Source organism: Triplophysa rosa, linkage group LG9, assembly GCF_024868665.1.
Source record: "Triplophysa rosa linkage group LG9, Trosa_1v2, whole genome shotgun sequence".
In the NCBI taxonomy this organism is placed as follows: Eukaryota; Metazoa; Chordata; class Actinopteri; order Cypriniformes; family Nemacheilidae; genus Triplophysa; species Triplophysa rosa.
This window is the reverse complement of record NC_079898.1, coordinates 23,599,196-23,621,470: the sequence shown is the minus strand read 5'-3', so window position 1 is coordinate 23,621,470 and position 22,275 is coordinate 23,599,196. Positions and strand designations below refer to the sequence as shown.

At 37.2% G+C, this 22,275-nt stretch overlaps 2 protein-coding genes across 2 annotated transcripts; both read left to right on the top strand.

Annotated features, from left to right (window-relative positions):
* The first annotated feature begins 6,390 nt into the window (after positions 1-6,390).
* Positions 6,391-17,915, top strand: fam83ha (family with sequence similarity 83 member Ha). Its single transcript, XM_057341270.1, has 6 exons — positions 6,391-6,553; positions 7,594-8,045; positions 8,516-8,680; positions 9,353-9,477; positions 9,995-15,704; positions 16,747-17,915. The coding sequence occupies exons 2-6, from the start codon at positions 7,602-7,604 to the stop codon at positions 16,753-16,755; spliced, it is 6,453 nt and encodes a 2,150-aa protein (XP_057197253.1). The 5' UTR covers positions 6,391-6,553; positions 7,594-7,601; the 3' UTR covers positions 16,756-17,915.
* A 151-nt stretch (positions 17,916-18,066) lies between these two features.
* LOC130558705 (androgen-dependent TFPI-regulating protein) lies at positions 18,067-20,623 on the top strand. Its single transcript, XM_057341285.1, has 6 exons — positions 18,067-18,658; positions 18,756-18,887; positions 19,610-19,711; positions 19,800-19,915; positions 20,081-20,232; positions 20,389-20,623. The coding sequence occupies exons 1-6, from the start codon at positions 18,506-18,508 to the stop codon at positions 20,418-20,420; spliced, it is 687 nt and encodes a 228-aa protein (XP_057197268.1). The 5' UTR covers positions 18,067-18,505; the 3' UTR covers positions 20,421-20,623.
* The last annotated feature ends 1,652 nt before the right edge of the window (positions 20,624-22,275 follow it).

Below are 22,275 nucleotides of genomic sequence, written 5' to 3'. Positions count from 1 at the left end.
GCTGCGCAGATGGCGCAGACTGATCGATTAACGACAATTAAGTAACGCGAGAGCAATTCGAGAGCATTGCTTTCAAAAGGCTCTCGCGTTACTTTGAAGTCACAACCATCTGCGTAGCGACGTACAAAAAAACCCACTGTTTTGTCTTGAGTTAATCTTTAACATTTTTAATACATAAGACAATATTTTCACACTTTACCCCGGAGATTTAGATTTACCTTAAAAGCCTTTTCGATCTTCCAGATTTAAAACAGTAAAAAACGTGTATAAACATGCTAGTTTTTAATGATTTTTAGTCGTACTCTTCTTTATTATTATTTTTAAAAATGAAGTTACAATTATAAATTGTCGAAATATCATTAATTATCCTGTGTGAAAATAATCCTCACAACAAACGTCCATACGTACATCTGTTTGCGTATTAATGCGTAATGTACGTGAAGTGCTCGCGCTGCAACATGTTGCTGAATGTATCAACGCCAGAGGGTAAAACAGTCCCATTTTGAATCGGGTGAGCGGAAAATTAAAGCTCTTTATTTGAAATGTAAACAAAACTTTCCACTCCAGCAACAAGGTCGACGAGAAGGTTATCGCAGTGTGAAACTCAAGTTCAACTCAGGCACAAACGCGAACAGGCATACAATACACATACTGTACAGTGTAACTTACGTCCACAAATACACATAATGGTACGTGTAAAATCGGTTTCTATGCTAATTTATTCTGGGGCTTTTAGGAAATAAACTAAAATAACAATACGACTATAATAGTCGTAGGTTGTTTACTTTTACATTCAGTTAATGTACATTTGATAAAAATCTGCAATAAAAACATGTACTTTTCCATTTTTCTTTTTTTATTTAACACTTCCAGTCAGCAGATGGCAGTGAGACAGAAGTGCATCAGGTTCAGAGAGGACATTCTGTTTATGATCCAGTTCAATGAAGATTCCCCTCCAAAAGAGGAAAACATGCTTGTTACCTGCTTCCTGCAACTGATATAGCCCTACATTAAGTCAGGCTTACACCAAAATGCAAATGTTTAATTAGTCTTTTATCCTCCTGTTTAAAGAAATTATGCACTTAATTAGGGATGCACAGATACCATTTTTTAGAAAGAAAATCTTTTTTCTGGTACTCGACGATACCGATGCCTGTACCTTTTCACAACACAGTGAGACTAATAAAAATAGAGTAGTTTCATAATTACAAACAACTCCACCTTGAACACATTATTAAAAAAGAAATAACTTTATGTGCTTGTCACAAACTTTCAAAGCAAATTTCACAACAAATTTCAGTCACATGGGGTATCGGGGCATTTTTACGAAGTACATGAGCTTAGTATCGGGCCCGATACGATACTACACTTAATTTGACAGTATCAAAGATGTTACAACTACAAAACGCTTGGGCACGTTATGATTCATGCTATATCACTCCTGAGCCCCTTGCTTGAGTTCATTTTACCCATGACTTTAAACTCAATGGATTCAAACTTTTCCTTACTTCTTGTTGCATCCTATAATAATGCTTTATTTTTACTTTTCACTTACAGTGATCAGTTCCGGGGCGATGGAGGAATGGATTATGAAGTCCTAGGTCACGTCCAACGTTTCTCACCTTTCAGTTTACATTTTTTACACACAGGCTTTCTGCAGCTGGGTAAATATGTCTTTCAACGCATGCACCTGTAAGTATGTGAGGAATTTCCTTTCATTGTTGTTTCATATTTTGAATGCAAATGTGAGCGATACCTGAAACCGACAGCTCTACCTCTGGGCTTGGCTGTAAATCATTCTCTTCAACGCAGTCCCTTCTTTTCTGCACTGTATTTATGTTGGCCCAAAGTCAACAGCGCATGAAGCCTTTTTAAACACTTTATGAATGAACAGGTCTGACCCACAATGTGCAACATTCTCCGTCAGGTCTTTATCACATTGTTCCTAAAGCCTCGTCTCTCAAAAAGAAGGGAAACAAAAGGCTTTCCCCACTAAAGGCCCTGCCACAAACTAGCTTTTCTGCTTTGGTAATCTGCACAACATCATTATGGATAGGGGCTCAATTCTGTTGGTTAAATTAATGTAACCAAAAAAAGCCTAAAAAGTATATTTTCTTTGTATTCCCTTGTTTTCCTGTTTCTATGATATTCCGTATCCAAAATAACTCAAAACAAAGTTTCATTCAGTCATCACCTGACAGTTTAATAATGCATACTGCATACTTTTATAACCAGTGCTTCAAGCAGCCTAGACTTGTTTATACGATTAGGCATATAGTCACAGAAAGGAAATGCCATATCTTATTTAATAAGGTGTGGTTTAAAAATGAAGATGATGTCTTTTTAATGTGTCAGTCTCTGTCTCTCCTCTCTTACCCCTTTTGTGAGGTGTTTACAGTAACACACACGCTTGTTTTCTGTCATGGTGGTTAATTACTTTTGACTGTTGTTTTTATAATTATACAAAATTGTCATATGATGTATTTTTCAAACATTGACATTTAAATATATGTATATATCACTTTTATATTCAGCAACGTCTTTGCTATCTCCCAAATAAGAAGTACTTTTTCAAAGCTCAAAACTGGTCACACTTGTAACACGGCTAGTCTGAACCCGCTGCTGTCACACTTTCATTATGGTTGTAAATGTTTCCTTTACACAGCCGTAGTTATTGTAACATTTAATTACGCCATTTGTTTAATTACCGAAACACAAAAGAGTAATTAAACAAAAGAGCTATAAAATATTTTTACTACCTACCCATGGCAAAAAATACAAGATGACTAAGAGATGTTGAATTTAATGTAAAAATACTGCATATCCTGTAGACATACAAGTTTGTTTTTGTTATGATTGAATTTACAGTTGGATTGGGGCTTTTGTGTACCACATGGAGCGGCACAGCATATTCAGATGGTAAGTGTCTGATGTGTCTGGCTGTTAGTGCTAGTTGCTGATCTTCGGCTCATTTGTACGATGATGAGCTGCATGAGTTGTCTATAATTCTGAAAGTGTGACATGGAGAACTAACCTGATAAATGACATCATCAGTCAGACACAGGTGCTGATATAGTCCCGCCTCTCTTGTGGATGCATGCAAATAATATTCAACAACATTCTGACAAGTTGATGGAGTGTTGTCTTTTGCATGGGCCTTGCTGCAGTCCAGCACAATATTTCCATATTATTTGAGTGCAGAAAGCATGTGGCATCTTTAGCGCATCCAGAACCAGGGTTGCCAAGTCTGAGTTTTTTCTGCAAAATTTGGGCTGATTGCTGTGGGTTGTTTTTATTCCGTGGTTTAAGTGTGGAAGTATATTGTTCATCTATCACTTTTAAGGTAGATGAAGTTATCTGTGAAAGCAAAATGTGTTTATGATTACTATACAGCGATTTTCAAAAAATTGTGTGAGTAGGACTACATAACAGTGTCTCTAAAATATATATATTTAAGATATAAGAGTAGCATATTTTGAGTTTGGGGTCATTTTTGAGTATTTGAGTTGGTCATTTTTGGACTAGTTTTGTTTGGTCCTTGCAAAGCTGGCAACCCTGCACAGAACAATTTGTATGCGTAATGCAGATCGTTTTTGTTTACTTTGATTGTGGCAGCATTATGTGGCCATGTGCCTTTAGTATGATAACAGTCATGACGTGTTGGCCAGCTACCCATGATGACAGTATTTTTCATGCACTCTGTCTTATCTCTATATACATTTGCACAGATCACTATTTGCAATGTCATTATTATTATTTATGACAACATGGCACAAAACTTTCATTGCGTTATTATTACTTGAAATGAACCCTGGGCCCTTCCCCAAAAATAACATTTAAGCAGGGGTGGTGTAGCCTAGAATTATGTTTCATAATCAATCTCGAAAGGGAGTTTCCTATTTAGGATCTATTTCATTTTGGCCTACATTTTTCAGCCCAGTAGGTTTAGATTATCAGCTACGGTGTAAAATGAGAAGCTCTTCTGTCAGTTGACATTTAACTAAAATATGCATGTACGTACAGCATCGAGCAAAAGAACCGAGTGAAAATCAGGCTCAAACACAGCAGGAAAGGGAAGTGGGAGCTGAAACTTGTGACTTTTGTACTTGGAATGTTCTGAGGTATGAGGTCAGGCACCTCTCTGTGCTCATAACGCTGCATGCATTGTATGCTTTAGGCGGTATCTGTTGAAACAATGCGAAATTGTTCAGGCTTGCTCTTCTGTAATGATGTCACATCCTGTAGCCCTCCAAGTGTTCCTTGGATGGGAAACATTAAAAAGAACTTTGGTGCTGTGACACAGTTGCCTATTGGCTTTTTTATGTTATTAAATGAACTGTGCATGTTTTATACACTTAGGATTCAATAGAAAATGTTTTGTGGCAAAGCATGGGTCGTCAAGGAAGCGCAAGGGGTTCAGTGGCAAAGTAAATTTCAAGCTTATAGCTTTGGGTGTGATTTTTGTGCTTGGCAGCTAATTACTTTCAGAAATAAAAGCCACATAAAAACAAGCCGAGATGTGATTTCAGGTGTGATCTCCGTTGCTCACGGCGACACGGGCACATGCTTGAAGGTGCACACCCTTATTATGTAACTCTGCAAATATGAAGTGTAACAATAGTTCTGTGTATATCTTAGACCTCTGTTCTTTCATAAATGTGTGTTGTCACACAGATATGCAATAAAAGACAAATGCATACCTGTTGTTTAATTGTTCATCAGACATTGGTAACACTAAATGTCACCTTCCATCGCAAAAGTAGCCCATGTTTGTGTGTGCAGTTAAAATGTACAAATTCTATTGTGTATGTTTCATTTAACTAAGTAGTGGTTGATTGAAGACATTTGCGCATGCAGGTGAATTGCTGTCTTGAAAGCAGATAATCTGTTCTAGTCAAACAAGTTTAACACTGAGCTATTGACTTCTGTTGTATTTATTTTGAGCTAACAAATTTTGTGTACCTTAACCCTGCATCTGCCCCTCACAAAAGCTTTTTTCAGGTATTCCAACATTTGTGCTCACAATGTAAGACAAAACGGAACACTGACTTTCCAACAAAGGCGGATTATATTTCATATACTGAATGTACAGAAGCTGTGCATCATTGTGTAAATATGATATTAGGTATAATGTAGAAAATATTTTGTGGTGTAACCTGGAAACGTGTGTCATGTTGCGACATCTGAAATAACTGGATGTGTTCAGGCCAGACTTCTTATATAATGTGACTGAATCAACATGACTACATGAGATTACACCAAATAAAAAATTTGAAGGGTTGGATCACGTTGAAATAGATCTTAGTGTGTGCATATTAGCCCGCTGTAAAAGTGTGCATCAGGGTGGGGATGAGTATGTCAGAAAGGGGGATTCCTTTAAGCCGGTCATGCTGTAAAACAAAACAAAAAAATCCCCAAAATACTTGTTGCACATCCGTTTCATAGTATTTAAAACCTTTTCCCTCTATGAATAACTTTTTTTGTGGAACAGAAGGGTTCTGCAGATGTTAAAGGTTCATTGTGGAGCCATATAGCCTGCCAAAGAACAGCTTATGTATTTTTCAAGAAATTAAAACATCATAGTAGAGTCAAATCTGCAAATCTATCGTTTGTAAATTTGGTTTTAATGACATTAGAGGTCTTCATTAATTTATAGACATTATTAATCTCCATGAATCATACAGTTGGTAAATCTGGTTTTATAGGCATTATGTATATTTGATTGTATTAGATGTACGTGTGTTGGTGACTGTATCTTATAGTACTGCAACATTTCATCATTTATTATGAAAAGGTCAACATGCATTTTGCAATGTTTGCTTTTGCATTAACATGTTCTAAAAATGGACCAGACGGAAGTCAATCATTGTGTTTTGTTGTGAGGTAATGGTGGTGTGACAGGATTGCGACCCTATAGCTGCATATTAACAAATGCAAAAGTGTGATCAGTTATTTGTTAAAAAAAGCTACTAAAGTGCTCAAAACATCAAGCAGACGCGCAACGGTTCATTACAGAGTTTTTTTTTATACATTTGTTGATCAATATTATTATCTTGTAAATAGTGGATTACTGTACAATTTATAATTTTGATTCTCCCTTCAGTAATATTTTCTGACTGCGTGTGAGTTTTTGATGGCCTCTGACCTACAGTATGTCCAGCCAACACATATGTTCAGATCTGTGTGTGATTCATTTCCAGGTCAGGTCACGCATGTGTTTATAGTTAGAGTGACCAGGATTGAGAATTATTAACCCCAATTACAGAAATCTATATATTATCGTGGTGCTTGGAAATATCCACTATTAAACTATCTCCTGGAAACGTTTATGTTAAAACAGATTAGATTGTTCTCTTTACTTATGCGCGAAAACAAACAGGTTTTGTCTTGTGCTTCTGTGAGTCTGTGCGCGCTCGCGTGTGTTGGCTGAGATGTGCGTATTCTTTTCCAACAGACGGAGCGAAAGTTGAAGGCTCTGTCGTGCGATATGACGGGCAAATGTCGATGAAAGGATTATTACACAGGAAACCAAGGGAAACGGCACTTTAGGGCGGTAAGTCGACTTGAAGTACATGTGTGTACGCTTCATTTCGTCACTACGTCCCACAATGTGTAATTTACACGAGTTTAGCAGCAGTTTGCGAAACTTTGAAGAGCTTCAGGAGTCACGACGCAACACTGTAACAGCAGAGCGTCAATCGGAAGAGAAACTGATACATTGTTACACATTTTAAACATTGATTTATGTTTATATTATTGCAGGAGGAGGTGTTGGTGGGTTTAGTCGATAAATGGTGGTCTTTATATTTTGCGTGACACACCCAGATGTTGTTGAAGCAGATGTGATGAATCCGATACATTCAGATTGATTTTCACTGACTGATAACATGTTCAAACAAAGCAGATGCGCTTTCAAATGATATTCCATAGCAGCTTAAAGTATTGAACGTGGTGTTTTTATGGTTGAGGTTTCCAAACGGATTCATTCCCTTCATATTTTAACCAAGAATACGCGATGGTTATTTCATCTTAAAGAAAGACGCAATTACGTGCTTGGTTAGTTTTAGCTTTGTTTTGGTCAGTCTCTAAAAATATAACTTCGACCCTTACATGTTTTATGTGTGTGAATATACATTTTTGTAAGTCAAAGTTGTGTAACAAAAAAGAACTTGCTTTATGTGTTGTGTATTGAGATTATTCCAATAGGATTGAATGGTGTTCTATTGGTGGCAGTATGCCAGATGACATCCCATCAATAGAACCAAACAGATTACCAGTAGAGACCCACAGAGATCATTATAGTTTCCTTTAAAACCAGTACAATTCCCATTATAAACATTAAAGCCGTTAGAATTGCTGTGGTGATTTCTATTGTTCATTGTACGCATGGTTGTGTAAGAAAATCATTGCATATATTTTCCAAATAAGAATATCTAGGTCTGTAAAATCTGGGTTCTCACATTTGTCTTTCTATTGGTTCCCACATGTGTGCTTAAAAAAACATGTGGTTGCCCTCATGTGGAATAGATTTGTATTACCTTTGTCATTGAATTCAGTTGTATCAGTTGTTTAACTCTGACTCCATTGGTTCAGGTGGAAAAATGGCTCATCGGTCTCAATGCTCCTCTGCCGGGGACAACCCCCTGGACCCCAACTACCTGCCCCCTCATTACCGCGAGGAGTACCGTTTGGCTATTGATGCCCTGGTTGATGGCGACCTGGAGGGCTACTATGGATTTCTACAGGAAGCAAATGTGGTCAGTTTCTTATCGCAGACAGAGATCGACTATATCAAATGCATGGTGCGGGCTCCGCATCGGACAGCTCAGTCAGAGAGGAGATACATGGCTGAAGATGGAGATAGCTCTTCGGACACTTACTGGCCGGTTCATTCGGACCTTGACGCTCCATGCCTGGACTTAGGCTGGCCACAGCAGTTTGGATTTGTTGGACCCACAGAGGTTACAACGCTGGTTAACCCGCCCGATCCTGAGATGCCAAGTATCAAGGAGCAAGTCCGGAGAATGATCAAGAACGCACAACAAGTAGGTTATTTGGTTTGTTTAGTCAAGTGCTATATACTGATCGTCACAATCTATTTTGTCTACTTGTTTTCATTCAAAATTTGACAGATAACTATTTGGTTAAAGCTGTTAGAGCTGTAAATGTTTTCTTTCACACTATCATTGCTTTAAACCCATTTTTATGACAATATAATAAGAACATTTGTTAGCTGATGATTTAACTATGAATAAATACAATACAATACAAAAAAGTGCACAATACATGTTTCAAATTGCCCAAAGGTGCTCAATATGTCATCAAATTCCTAATGTCTGTATTTTCTGTCCGCATAAGTAAAAGGTGTGATTATGACTTTTTATAAAAAAATGATATTACAAAGTCATGCACTATTATGTACAGTAATGCTTTTAATTCATGACCTATGGTGATTCATAATGTATAACCCTAATGTACATGTCTAATGTACTGCTTTTTTATTTTCTTGCTGCAGGTTGTTGCTGTGGTGATGGATATGTTTACAGATGTTGATATCTTCGCCGATATTCTGAATGCAGCAATGCGTGGTGTGACTGTTTACATTCTTCTTGATGAACTGAATGCGCACCATTTTGTTTCAATGGTGAACAACTGTAGGGTGAATCTGGATGAGATAAAAGTGAGTACTTTTCAAATGTATAATGTGTTTAGATGTGATAAGTTCAATACATATCATCAGTTAAGCCAAGGGTTTTTTAAACTGTTGGTCGCGCTAAGTTACTAAGCTTTTGCTGTGAATGACAAAAAAACAATTTAGTCTTAATTGATGACAAGCACTGATAAATGGTATTGATAGCTTACCATAAAGCATTTTGGTGTTGCAGTTGATTATACATTTTGATTCATACAATGGCAAGGAAAATAAAAACTACTCTACTAGAATGTGCGTTTTCCCATTTTCATGTGTAAGTATTTTGCTGGGTCTTGAGATAGATTGTACAAATCTAGGTGGGTCCAGGAAAGAAAACGTATCATGTGTTTGGAAATTTGTAGCTCCTTGCTAATTATTTCTGACTCAACACTTGTGACATTAACATGTAAATTAAAATACTTCAACAACATCAATCAACCTTTATTGTGTTTTGCAATGAATGTCTTGTTGGTACATGAGAGCACTTGTTATAGTGTTTTGGTCAAAACCTGGAATGAAAATCTCTTATAAGAAAAATGCAATTATATAGGCCTATTTGTTTTGAGGTATTTGATACACAACTGCAGAGGTGACATGACTCTAGTATTTCATTATAAGAAGGTCGTTCATTTTGATTAAAAAAAATTTTTTTGCTTGCAGTTTATGCGAGTAAGAACTGTTCCTGGCACTACATATTTCTGCCACACAGGCAAATCTTTAAAAGGTCAGATGATGGATCGCTTCATACTGGTGGATTGCAGGGCTGTTTTAACTGGAAACTACAGGTAGATGTATATTTTAACTTTTTTTATTAAACCAAACCTGTACAACTACAAAGTTTTACGAAAGTGTTTAGTAGTTGTGTAGATTTGTTTTAACCCTCATGTTCTGTTGGCATTTGCTTTATTTTCTTGTTGTTTGGGTCACAGTTAACCCAACGTTTTAATTAGCATTTTAATTATGAAATAATCAATAACATTGTAAAATAAAATAACACATTTTTTGGAGTCAAAGCGGTCATCAGAAACATTACAATTAAGTTTAAACACATTTCTGAAAGATCTTATGTAAGAAGGAAAAAATAAACCAAACATCAAAATAAAGAATAACAATATTTAACGATACGATATATACAGTATATATTATTACATTAGTACAGATATATTACAGTATATGTTATGTTTTTTCACAATTTTAAAAAGATCTGGGCTCATGTAGACCCCAAACAGAACTTGAGGGTTAATCTAAACTATTGTCATAAAATGTATGTTAATTGAAACATTTTCCTACTGTGTGTTGCAGCTTCATGTGGTCTTTTGAGAAGATACATCGCTGCCTAGCACATCTGTTTCTCGGACAGCTTGTGACCACCTTCGATGAAGAGTTTCGGATTCTGTTTGCCCACTCCGAGCCGTTAGATGTCGAAAAAGTTTTGGGAAATATGTCACACTACAGCAATATACAAGAAGGCCATCTCAACAAGGAAAAGACCCACATGTTCAACAGAGAATTTCCAAATATGCTCCCCGAATGGGCTGGTCATTACCCAGAGGACCATATGAATGTGGGTGACAAAATGTTACCCTACAAAAACATTGAACCCACCACCCAACCATTCCGAGAGGGCCATCCATTTATGGAGCACGGAAGACAAATGAGAGGACAAATGGAAATGTCTGGCTTCAAAAGGCATGGCTATCCAGACGTACCCGACTACGGATACATGCCCCCTCAAAACCACCCAACAATGAGAGGCAAACAATTCACAAAGGGAGTAGTGCCCAAAGGCGGCCACTGTGCAAGGGAACCCGGTTTTTACCAGGGAGCTGGACTACAGCCTGATTATGACATATATGGTAGATTTAAAGGACAAGGCCACCACATAGATCAGTTTTCAGGGCCTGGCTACCCTCATGAAGTAAATGAGGCCGAACCACCCGGAGCGTATGACCATGTCCAAAGATACCTGAAGTCCCAGTCTCCTATGGAAGATGGACACGGTGCCAGGAATTTACTTTCAGCTGCGCAGTCTAATCCCAGAAGACACAGCATGGGTCAGTCTTACGCCTGTCAGACCTCCCCCACGCAACCAAACCTACCAGACCAGAAACAGTTCTTCAACGCAAACCGCAAACCACAAGATACGAGCCAGAAGCAGGGGCTGCGTGATTGGAGGATCAGCTCATACCTCAGTGCATTTGATGATGGAGAAGATATGGATTTTCCTGAACTCGAAGGATCAGACTTGTCTGATAACGTTCCATGTTTCGTGCCTGAAGGGCCTGGTGGCCCCATGGGAGCCGAAATCAGACCAGGAAACATTGAGTTCAACAGAATGATGCCTCCATCTAGGAACAATCCACCTTTTATCCAGATTCGGAACAGTTCTCCTCCACCTCTAAATTTAGTCTACCACCCACCAGATTTAGTTGAAAATATAAAAATACCAATAGCAATAAAAACACCGCCAACTTCAGAGTCATCTTGCACCACTGAAGGCGACAAAGTGGAGGAGACGCCAATTAAAAAACCAAAGGAGATCAACTTGTTTGGCGAAGAGTTTCTCAGAAGCAAACCAACCCGCGCTGTCCAGAGAAGTTCCAGACTAAGACACTCGCTGATATTCAGTTCAAATCTGGAGTTGAATACATCGGAAGATTCAAAAGATGTGGATGAGGCTTCAAAACTCACAGCTCGTGTATCACAAATCATGGATAAAAGGTGGTCTAGCGCTAGAGAGCCATTTCAGTGGAGCAGTTTTGTAAGGTCGGCAACCGTTGATGATCGAACCATTGAGTCTGCACGTTCTGAGGCTTCACTCAACAAAATTGGTGTTGATTCTGATGTCAGTAAGGTCAATAACTCTCAGGATGTTGTGCAAGAGAAAAAAACACCAGAAACCATACAATCAACAGCTCTTGAAGAAAAAAGCAAAAGAGATGAAGCTGAAGTATGGCAAAGATCATCTTCTTTCGTAGATATGAATGACCCAGACAGTAGATTTAAATATTTCAAAGAGTTAGCAGCAAAACGCAAAGCTGAACTTGCAACAGCCAAAGCTTCTCAAAGCAATCCACAGAAAGCGCAGAAGAAATCTGAAGCACCTGAGAAACCTTCAACAAGTGATGGTGGGAAAAAAGCAGCTGTAACGACACCAACGATACAAGACGCCAAATGTCAGGGATCTAGCGAAGCCATCTTGCATAGAGCCACAGATACTGAAAAAATTAGATTTAAGCAAAAGCTTGCTGAAGAGTCTTTAAATTCTTCACAAAAAGACACCGCTCCGACTTTAAACACGTCTGTGGAGACAAGCACAGAATCACAGAAATGTACGCAAAAGACAATATGTACTTTGCCTGGAAAGTCTTCACAACCTGTTATAAATCCACCTTCAAAACCAAGCTCAAGAAATGTTGAGGCCCTCTCAGTGCCTGCTCCATTTGAGATCGGTTTCTCACAAAATCAAGTGGATTCAGATGGATTAAATACTGCTTCATCAGAAACCTTGCTCACCCAGTTTCACATTCCAAAAGAAACAGGCCCTTCCCGTGAGAGTCCAGCGGTAAATTTGTCACAGTCAAAGTGTTTGTCACCATTAAACATCACTCCAAATGAATCCAACCAAACACCTGCGCAGACGTCACCCCATACTTCTAACACAATCTCTAATACTGTATCTGCAGATTCCAAACTAATAAAAGGTGAACAAACCCAAAAACATTCTGCAATGAAGGCAGATTCTTCCCAACAGCCCACTGCAACAGAAAATGCGCAAAAACCCAATGTACCAGGGTCTTTACAACAGCCAGCCCCAATGAAGACTGACTCTTCCCAACACCCCCCTAAAACAGAAACAGACTCTTCCCATCAGCCCACTGCACTAGGAAGTGTATCTACACAAACTCTTGCCCCAACAGAGACAGACTCCTCCCAAAAACCTATTGTAATGAATGCAGATTCCTCCCAACAACTCTCTGCAACTGCTCAAAAACAGACTACAATGGAGGGAGAGCCAACAACAGCGGAAAGTAAATCTTTTCAACACCCCGCTGCAAAAGACGCAAACTCTTTCCAGCAGCCCACTCCAACTGAAAACAAACATGCACAATCAACTGCAACAGAGCCAGACTCTTCCCAACACACCTCTTCAGCTGAGACAGACTCTTCTCAACAGCCCAATGCATTAGAGGTGCAGTCTTCCAAGATTCACAACTTCACTGTAAGAGAAAATGAAGATGCCAAGAAAACCATTGCAATGCAGACAGAAGCTTTGCTACCACCACCTGCAACAATACATGAACATGCACAGGAGATGTCTGTAACTAAAACAGAAGCTTTGCAACAACCCCCTGCAGCAAAAGATGAACATGCACTGAAGCCCATTGCAATGGAGACCGAAGCCTTGCTACCGCCGGCTGCAACACAAGATGAACATGCACCAAAACCTAATGCAACTGAGAAAGAGTTTGTGCAACACCCCATTGCTACAGAAAATAAACTAGCCCAAGAACCCATTGCTATGGAGACAGAATCTTTGCAACCGTCACCTGCAACAGAAAATGAACATGCACAGGAGATGTCTGTAACTAAAACAGAAGCTTTGCAACAACCCCCTGCAGCAGAAGATGAACATGCACTGAAGCCCATTGCAATGGAGACAGAAGCCTGGCTACCGCCGACTGCAACACAAGATGAACATGCACCAAAACCTAATGCAGCTGAGACAGAATCTGTGCAACAACCCCCTGCAACAGAAGATAAACATGCACAAAAGACATTAGTAGCTGAGACAGAATCTGTGCAAAAATCACCTGTAACAGAAAATGAACAAACCCCAAAAACAACTGCACTGAAGGTAGACTCTTTTCAACAGCCCACTGAGTTAGCTGTGAACTCTTCCACTGCACCAGTAAAACATTGCCAAAATCCCACTGGAACTGAGGTTGAACCTTTCCTACAGCCTACATTACCAGAGACAGACTCTTCTCAACATCCCACAAAAGCTGTAAGTGAATCTTCGCAACAGCACACTGCAACAGGGACAGATGTTTCACAACAGCCCTTTGTAACAGAAAATGAACTTGCCCAAAAAACAACTGAGTCTTCCCAACAGCCAGCTGCATTAGGTCAGAACTCCAAAATCCCCACTGAAACAGAAACTGAACCTGCCCAGAATCCCACTACAACTGGGGGAGGATCTTTACAACACCCCCTGGCAACAGAAAATGAACCTGCCCAAAAACCTGCTGCAACGGAGGGAGAATCTTCCCAACATCCTACTACAACAGACTCTCCTCAACAGCCCGCCGCATTAGGGATGCAATCTTCCAAAATTCCCACAGCAACAGAAAATGAACATGTCCAAAACCCTTATGCAACTGAGGCTGAATCTCTCCAACACCTTCCTGCAAAAGAGTCAAACTCTTCCCAACAGCCCACTAAAGATGAAAGTGAACTCATCCAAGAATTAACCTCAGAGCAGGCGGATTGTTTCCAGCAGTCAACAGTGATAGGAGCAGACTCCTCCCAAAAGTCTACTCCAACAGAAGCGGATGTTTCTCAACAGGTTTTTACGGAAGAAACTCAGTCCACTGAACCATCTGTTGGAAAAGATGTAGGCTCTTTCCAAGATCCTTCTACATTGGGAGAGGAATCTTCTCAACACCTCACTACAACTAAACATGAACCATCCCAACACCCCACTGAAACAGACTCTTTTAAAGAGCCAGCTGAAACATTACACGACCTCCAGAATCCCACTGAAACAGACACAGATTCATCCCACAAGCCAACTGAATCAGATGAGTCCATTTCAACAGAATGCGAATCCATCTCACACCCTACTGAGACCAAGTGTGTGTCTGCATCTCCCTCCACATTAAAAGTCACGCTGTCTCCTCAGACCATCTCCTTTAGTGACACCATCCCAGCAGATAGTCACATATTGTTCCACACAGGCTCAGTGAGCACGTCAACAATAGAAACTAACACGGATCAAAATATATTGATCACCACGGTGTGCACTATACAAAGTGAAGCCAAATCCCCTGAACACAGTCACGCACACAATGAATCAAAGGTTGTCTTGCCCACAATCACTTCATTACAAGAAACCAGTTCAGCTACTTCTGAGCAGAAAGATGATGACGTTTGTCAAGACTTTAGCAAACAAGGATCCATCTCGACTACTAACATTACTCCAGAGAACAACGGCTTATCTCAAAGTATCATCATCACAGACAGTTTCTCAGCTGAACACATATCTGAAAAACCATGTCCACAGACTGATGACGGCAAAATGGAACTAAATTTCTCCCTGGAGCAAACACAGACCAAACCATCTGTAGCTCCTGCGGTAAAAGATGCAGATAATGCTGTTAGTCTCAGTTCAGTAGCGGTGAACTCAAATGAGCTTCATGATTCAACAGAGCCGGACACAACGCAACAATCTGTTACAACATCTATACAGGAATCTGGTTCTTTAAATGATCCAAAACCTGAGGATGAGCTTCAACAGCATGAGGAGCAACCTCAGAGACATGACTCTTCAGATGGGTCTGAGATGGCTAAAGTTTCTATAACAACTGAAACCAACCAAACAACACCAGAAAACTGTGTAAGCAACCTAGCAGAGGTGTCTGAAAAATCTGAAAGTACTGTGACACTAAACAGTGCAGAAAATGCAAAGAGTCAGTCTGCTATGACAGAAAATCCCAAACCCATTCCATCCGCCCATCAGTCGTCTACTGCAAACGTTATCTCATGTAGCAACCTTAGAGATGACACTAAAGTCCTTTTAGAGCAAATTTCAGCTAAGAACCAAAGAACCAAACAGACTCTTGCTTCAGCCAATGAGGAGAAAGAGGGCGGGGTTAAATCTGAAGGACAACAGCTGTCGAGTTTTACAGGAAGACCCTGGTCCTCCAAGGCTTCAGCAGAAGAGAAGGAAATTTTGCTGCAAAAGATGGAGAAGATGAGGAAAGAGAGAAAAGTCTACAGCCGTTTTGAGGTAATTTTTAGATTTTGCTGTGATTTCTAGGTGTTTTTTATTCTGATTTAATAAATAACATTTTTATTTATTCAGTTTATTTATTTAGTTTGTTTATTTAATCCAAAAAAGCTCTATCAGAATTATTATAGTTATTGTATTTTTACTAATATTTTAAATTAGCTTTTATTTTTACATTTTTTTGTTGTTGTTAATTTTAGTTAAAATTTTCATAAATTTTGTTACATGCTTTTGTCATTTTATTATTTATTTGTTTATTTTTATGTTGCTATATACAATTAATTACTTTTTATTTTTGTTTATTATTATTATTTTACTGCCTTAAACTTATTTTTTGTTTAGTTTTTCCAATAATGTTTAGGCCAATATTTGATTTGATTTAAATAAATAGAAATGTTTTCAAAGTTTGACTTTTAGTAAACAAAAATAACCTTTCTGAACAAGAAAGACAACCTGGAGTATCTCATCAGGCAATTACATACATTTATTATAGACATACAAAATGTAATTCTTAATTCTTGAATCTCTATTGTCAAGCTCCATTTCTTCCAGTAACTTAAAAATGAAATTGTTTTTAGCCATTCCTAAGGGAATTCATACCCAAGTGTGATGCTCCATGTGAAAGTCAAATGTCTTTTAATTACCGATATGTAAGTTTTTGGCCGATAACGATAACCGATAATTATTTATCATTGTTAGTCGAAAACCGACAACAGTTTGATTCAAACAATATGCTTTTGTTCCTATAATTTACACATTTATAAATACGTTATATACATACTGTACCTACATCAAAAATGTTTTGCTAATAGCAGTAAGTGAATGATCACGACAGAAAGATACTGTACTGTACTGTACTTTATTTTAACTGTGAGCAGCGTGCAGCTGAAGAAGTTTAACCAGAGGAAATTATTTAGGATTTATCGGGCTATAATATATCGGCCTAAATTGTATTATCGGCCGATACCGATATGGCCGATAATTTATCGTGCATCCCTACTTTTAATTACTCAAGCAAATATATATTTGTTTGTTTTCACAGGCCTCTTAATCTGGAATTTAAACCATTTGGAAGAGCGACTTAAATACTGGACAAGCAGAGGGATGCAAGATTGCCTTATTTTTCATCCTGTCTTACCTCATAACTGTGAACCTGCACAAACTTGTGTCAAAGTATTTTCTAATGTGTTACTACAACAAATAGTGCTCCCTACCTGCAAGACTTAACATGAAGACTGTTGAGTGCTCCTGCGTCAGTCCTGAACTAATGAACAGATCATTTATAGACATGTACTGTGTGACAGAGACAGGAAAACAACCCCCGTATACCTGCTGGATAAGGTTTGATAGGGCAAATATTTCCTATGTATCTTTGTGAAAACCCTTCTGGATTTCTGTAATGTACATTCTGCAATATGGATGTCTGTATCCAGAAATTGATTTTATCTCTAGTTATGATCTGACAAATTTGTTTAACAAACAAGAGCAAGGAAGTAATACAAAATGTGTGAAGTAGCACTAAATTTTGAATTCGAGTGATATTCTACTGTAAAATATTGGGTGGATTTTTGTTTAAGAAAGCTATTTATACCCTAAAAGAAATGATTTTATACTTTCAAAGCCCTTTCTATGTAGAATTCCAGATAATTCTAATAAACTTGTTCTCACAACTACCTAATAGAGGATTTTATGAATAGATATGAATAGAGATATTTTAATAACAAAAACAAACTAATGTGTAAATACAATTAAGAGTGAATTATGTTTGTCTTCAATAATGATTTGAAAGAAGTACGTCTTGTTTGGTCATTGAAACGGTGAGATACAATAAAATGATGCATTTTATACATGGGCTAAATGTATTTGTATTCTAATATTTGGTAGAATAATGTGGGGGAAAACATAGTTTATCTTCATCAGAAATTGTCATATTGGCACCAGGAACTAGATTAACATGAAATAAAGTTTGATCAAATATGCAATATTTTATCTTTAAGATCTCAGTATTGAGTTATTTAAATGGTTAAGCATGTCTGTCCATATATTACAGAGTGAGACAGAATCTGCTTTTTCTTAATCACATGTGAAGATAACCAATGTCTCAAAAATCTGCTACCGCTCAGTTACGGTTTCCAAACGTTATTTGTTTAAATTACATTAAAAATAAAGAATGGTCTGTTACACTGACAAAAAATAAAAATGATCACACAAACAGAAAAGGCGTGTTGGGAAATATAATCTTACACAATGTCTGTTGTTGACACTGCAGTTTTTACCCTTTGGCACCATTATGGATATTTTGAAAATGGACCAAAGAATAACTTCAGAAATGGGTCTTATGAACTTAATTCAGCCATACAGCAGTCAAATAATATTCATGTTATGTTACAACATGGCAAAATATTGTGTGGTGGGTAACAACCTTGCTTTTAGCGAGTCTGATGTGTTCTGTTTAAGCCTTTCCTTTGGTGCTTACTTCATGACATCGTTGATTTTGCATGAGCTGCTCAGTCACGCTGTGAAAAAATGAAGCATGCCATCAAGCTTAAATTCTGCTTCGCTAACACTTACAAAACTTCACATTTTTAGGCGGTGATATTTAAACCCATGTTACAAAATAGGGAAAAGAAAAGTGTGATGTCACCAGAAAAACAGTGAGACCTTTGTCTGCACTTGGACTTTAATAAGACTGTGGCAAGAAGTGATCAGTTTAGACTAATCTCTGGCTTTTCTCCTCATAAATCTGAACGTGTTCCCCTTAAGAACGCTGTCGTAGAGAACTGGACTTCAAGACTGTAGCCATGACGGACATTTTTAAGAAAGTTTATCACATTTCTGCTTTCTTCTGGTACGCTTTTATTATTCAGTGCATTTATGCAAAAGGAGATACAGATCTGCCACCTGGATTATTTGTCTACGGTGGACCCTGGAAATATCTCACTTTCTTAAATCTGGTAAGATGCATCCCATGTGAAATCTATGAAGACCTCAGATTTGTTGAATTGCAACTTTGTTGTTCTGTTTAACACCTGACTAGTGTTTGCTTCCTAGGTTTTACAGATGGTGTTTTTTGGATTGGGATGCCTTAATGACCTTCAGCCTGTGGGAAAAGATTCCAAAATATCATCTCTCTGTCTTTGCAAGGACCTGCTCTTTTCTGTCTTTGTGTTTCCAGTGGGGATGGCAAGTTTGTGTTTTTCTGTGGCTTTTTAAAACCTTTTAACCTGCTACACCTCAATACATCACAGTCTTTAAGAGAATAAGATATGACAGTCTTCTAGATTATAAATCATCATACAGCTGATCAACAATGTGAACATTAGTTTATTTTTTAAACAAATTTATCCGCATAATGGATGGTAAATAACTGGACTGAATTCTGTGCATTATTTCACCATGTTGCCATAAAAGGAGGTGGACGGGTTTATGTAAAAATGTATTATGCGCATTCTGCCCTCTAGTGGTAGTCACTGGTATGACTAATCATTTAAAGTATGTTTAACATAATAACAACAACAACAATTTAATAGGGCTGTCAAAAGATTAATCGCGATTAATCGCATCCAGAATAAAAGTTTGTGTTTACATAATATTTATCTGTGTACTGTGCATAATAATTTTGTATTTATTAACACATACACATCCATGCATATATTTAAGAAATATCTAAATATTAATAAACATTTATATATAATTTCAATTATTGGTAAATATAAATAAATACATGTAAATATTTCCTAAATATGTATACTTGTGTATGTGTTTGTATTTATAAATAGAAAATTAATATGCACAGTACATAGACATATGTTATGTAAACACAAACTTTTATTCTGGATGCGATTAATCGCGATTAATCTTTTGACAGCCCTACAATTTAATAATTATTCCTTTTTCATTTTAAGTTTGTAGTTCTATTGTTTTGGCTGATTTATGCCTACGATCGACAGCTGGTTTATCCTGCTTCAATGGACACCATCTTCCCATCATGGCTGAATCATGCTATGGTTTGTCTTATAATACAATTTATAATAATTCCCACACATTGACTTTTAAAATGACTAATAAAAGATAGATTTGTGTTTTATTTTTTAGCATACCGCTGTTCTTCCGATCTTGTTAGGTGAGATCTTACTGGAGCCACACGACTACCCTAAAACAAAACATGGTTTATCTGCTTTGGGAGTCGTTGGTCTTGCTTACCTAGGATGGTGAGTTTGTTATATTATGGAATTAAAAATAGAGAATTGTGTGTTGTCGTTCAGACCTGCGTGTACTGTAATATGGTATATTTTCTTTTCATTTAATTGGTCGGGCTTTATACACATTTGAAGTCTTACACCTGTTGTTGTTGTTTTTTATTTGTTGTTCCTTAGGGTGATTTGGGTGTATCAGACTGTGGGAGTCTGGGTTTATCCATTACTGGGGATGTTTAGCAGCGCAGGCTTGACTGTTTTCTTTTTTCACAACATGCTTGTGGTGTCACTGCTGTACTTACTGGGACAAACTTTAAACCAAAAAGTCTGGGGTGAGAAGACTAGAATATTTTTCTAATCAGACATACTGTATGTTTAAGTTCTGAACTATTTCATTGTATATTTGTGACAAGCACTGTAAATCTCTGAACAATATGAGTAATTTACTAATGCTGAACGAATGAATGTTTTCTTTTTTATTTCTACAGGGAGAGATCATCCAGACATTAACAGGACATGATGCATTACAAAACATATTCCACTGATTGTAAACATGCCGTTTACATGTTTCTGTATCCGTCCTACTTCTGCTACACTGTAAAAAATGATTTGTTGTTTTTTGTTGTTTCAACTTAAAAAAATAAGTTACCTGGTTGCCTTAAAATTTTAAGTTAGTTCAACTTAAAAATATTAGTTCACTTAATGAATTTGTTGCAAACTCGTTGCGTTGACTAATAGTTTTAAGTTGAACTAACTTAAAATTTTAAGGCAACAAGGTAACTTATTTTTTTAAGTTGAAACAACAAAGAACAACAAATCATTTTTTACAGTGTAACATATACGGTATGTGAAATTAAAATGTGTATCTGTGAGGCAAACAGGTGGTCAATGTAAAACTACTGTCTATAAATTTATTACTAATAACAAATAAAGAGATGTGTGACAGTATATACTGACATGACGATCATGTTATACAATGAAAAAGTACATTAATCGTTTAGGCTAACAAGTGACAGTAAAGAGTTGGGTTCTGCCCAAATAAGTTTTTAAATAATCCTATTTTATTCTAAAATCTAAGAAACGTGTTATTATTTATATATTTATCCAAAGTGAATTACAAAAGTGAGGAAAACAACAAAGCCGTTTATACTAATAATATGAGAAGTGCTAAGATGTATTTTTTAAATACTGAGTGAGCCTCAGTGGTCAGAGAATGAGAGAAAGATTACTTTTAAGTTTCTTGAATATTGTGAGGGAAGCAGATGAATGAGTAGTAAAACTAAAAAGAAAGCGTCTTCTTTTGCTTTCCAGTTCACATTTCCATGAAGAGTCAATAAGAGTTCATTAAGAAATAAATGTAATGTTGTGAACAATTTGGTCTGTGTGTCACACATAAACATTTTCTGATTGTAAACAGTGTAAACTCTTTTTTTTTTTGCGTTATGAAAGCTGCAGTTTTTGTACAACCGTTTATGAACTGCTTTTGTTTTATTTTGTGCCTCGGACTGTAAATGCTTATAAGCTGTTTAAAAAAAAACTGGTATTGTTGTTTTACAGAGGGAATGTGAAAGAGAAAGTGTGTTTTCTGCATTCTGTCAGTGGGTGTGCACTATAAAACGTTCCACCTAATTTCCTTTTGAACTAATTTTTTATCGCTTTATATTGATTGTTCTACTAACATGAGTAAATAACGTTCTGTGACGAATGGTGGCGAATGTCCAACACGTCTATGAATTTGCTACTAATAATAAATAGTGAAACTGATATTGTAACATCCTGGATATTTACATGAAAGTCATGTAATACAATAAAGAATTACATTCACAGATGACAGTAAGGCATTGTGTTGAGACAAAAATCTACTTCTATTCTATTTTTAAAAATTAAGAAACAGGTGATCTAGGTATAGAAGTGTTTTTTTCACTTGAATAATTTCCTCTTGTTCCATTCCACTAAAGGCTTAGGAAGTAATTCCTCATGATTTTTGATTCTGGGAGTTTCTCCCTGCTTGATCCTGAGAATCCTGGAAGGGGATACAGCACTCATTGTGCCCGCAGTATTGATCATCGAAGGGCCTTGTAGATAGAAGGAATTGTGGACAGATGGTTGGATTGAAGGACCTGTGGATCTGGAACAGTTTGTTTATGAATATATATGTATTATATATACATGTATATTATATAACCTATACAGTATATATGTATATATAGTGTGTAGATATATATTTCTGTATATTTATTGTTGCTGTTTTACCTGTTTTTAGGGGGATTCACCTGTAACGTCAAGTCTTTTGTCTTAACGTTAACACGTGTGCCCGACTGAAAAGAAAAGAGTTTGATGAGAAAAAAACCTTAGCATAAAATATCAGATTTTTA

Bases quoted from the DNA above. Each gene is read 5' to 3' on its own strand.
- LOC130558705 (XM_057341285.1), top strand. From the start codon at position 18,506: ATGACGGACATTTTTAAGAAAGTTTATCACATTTCTGCTTTCTTCTGG. The intron at 18,659-18,755 runs GTAAGATGCATC...TTTGCTTCCTAG, and splicing joins ATCTCACTTTCTTAAATCTG to GTTTTACAGATGGTGTTTTT. The intron at 19,916-20,080 runs GTGAGTTTGTTA...GTTGTTCCTTAG, and splicing joins GGTCTTGCTTACCTAGGATG to GGTGATTTGGGTGTATCAGA.
- fam83ha (XM_057341270.1), top strand. From the start codon at position 7,602: ATGGCTCATCGGTCTCAATGCTCCTCTGCCGGGGACAACCCCCTGGAC. The intron at 8,681-9,352 runs GTGAGTACTTTT...TTTTGCTTGCAG, and splicing joins TGAATCTGGATGAGATAAAA to TTTATGCGAGTAAGAACTGT. The intron at 9,478-9,994 runs GTAGATGTATAT...TGTGTGTTGCAG, and splicing joins GTTTTAACTGGAAACTACAG to CTTCATGTGGTCTTTTGAGA.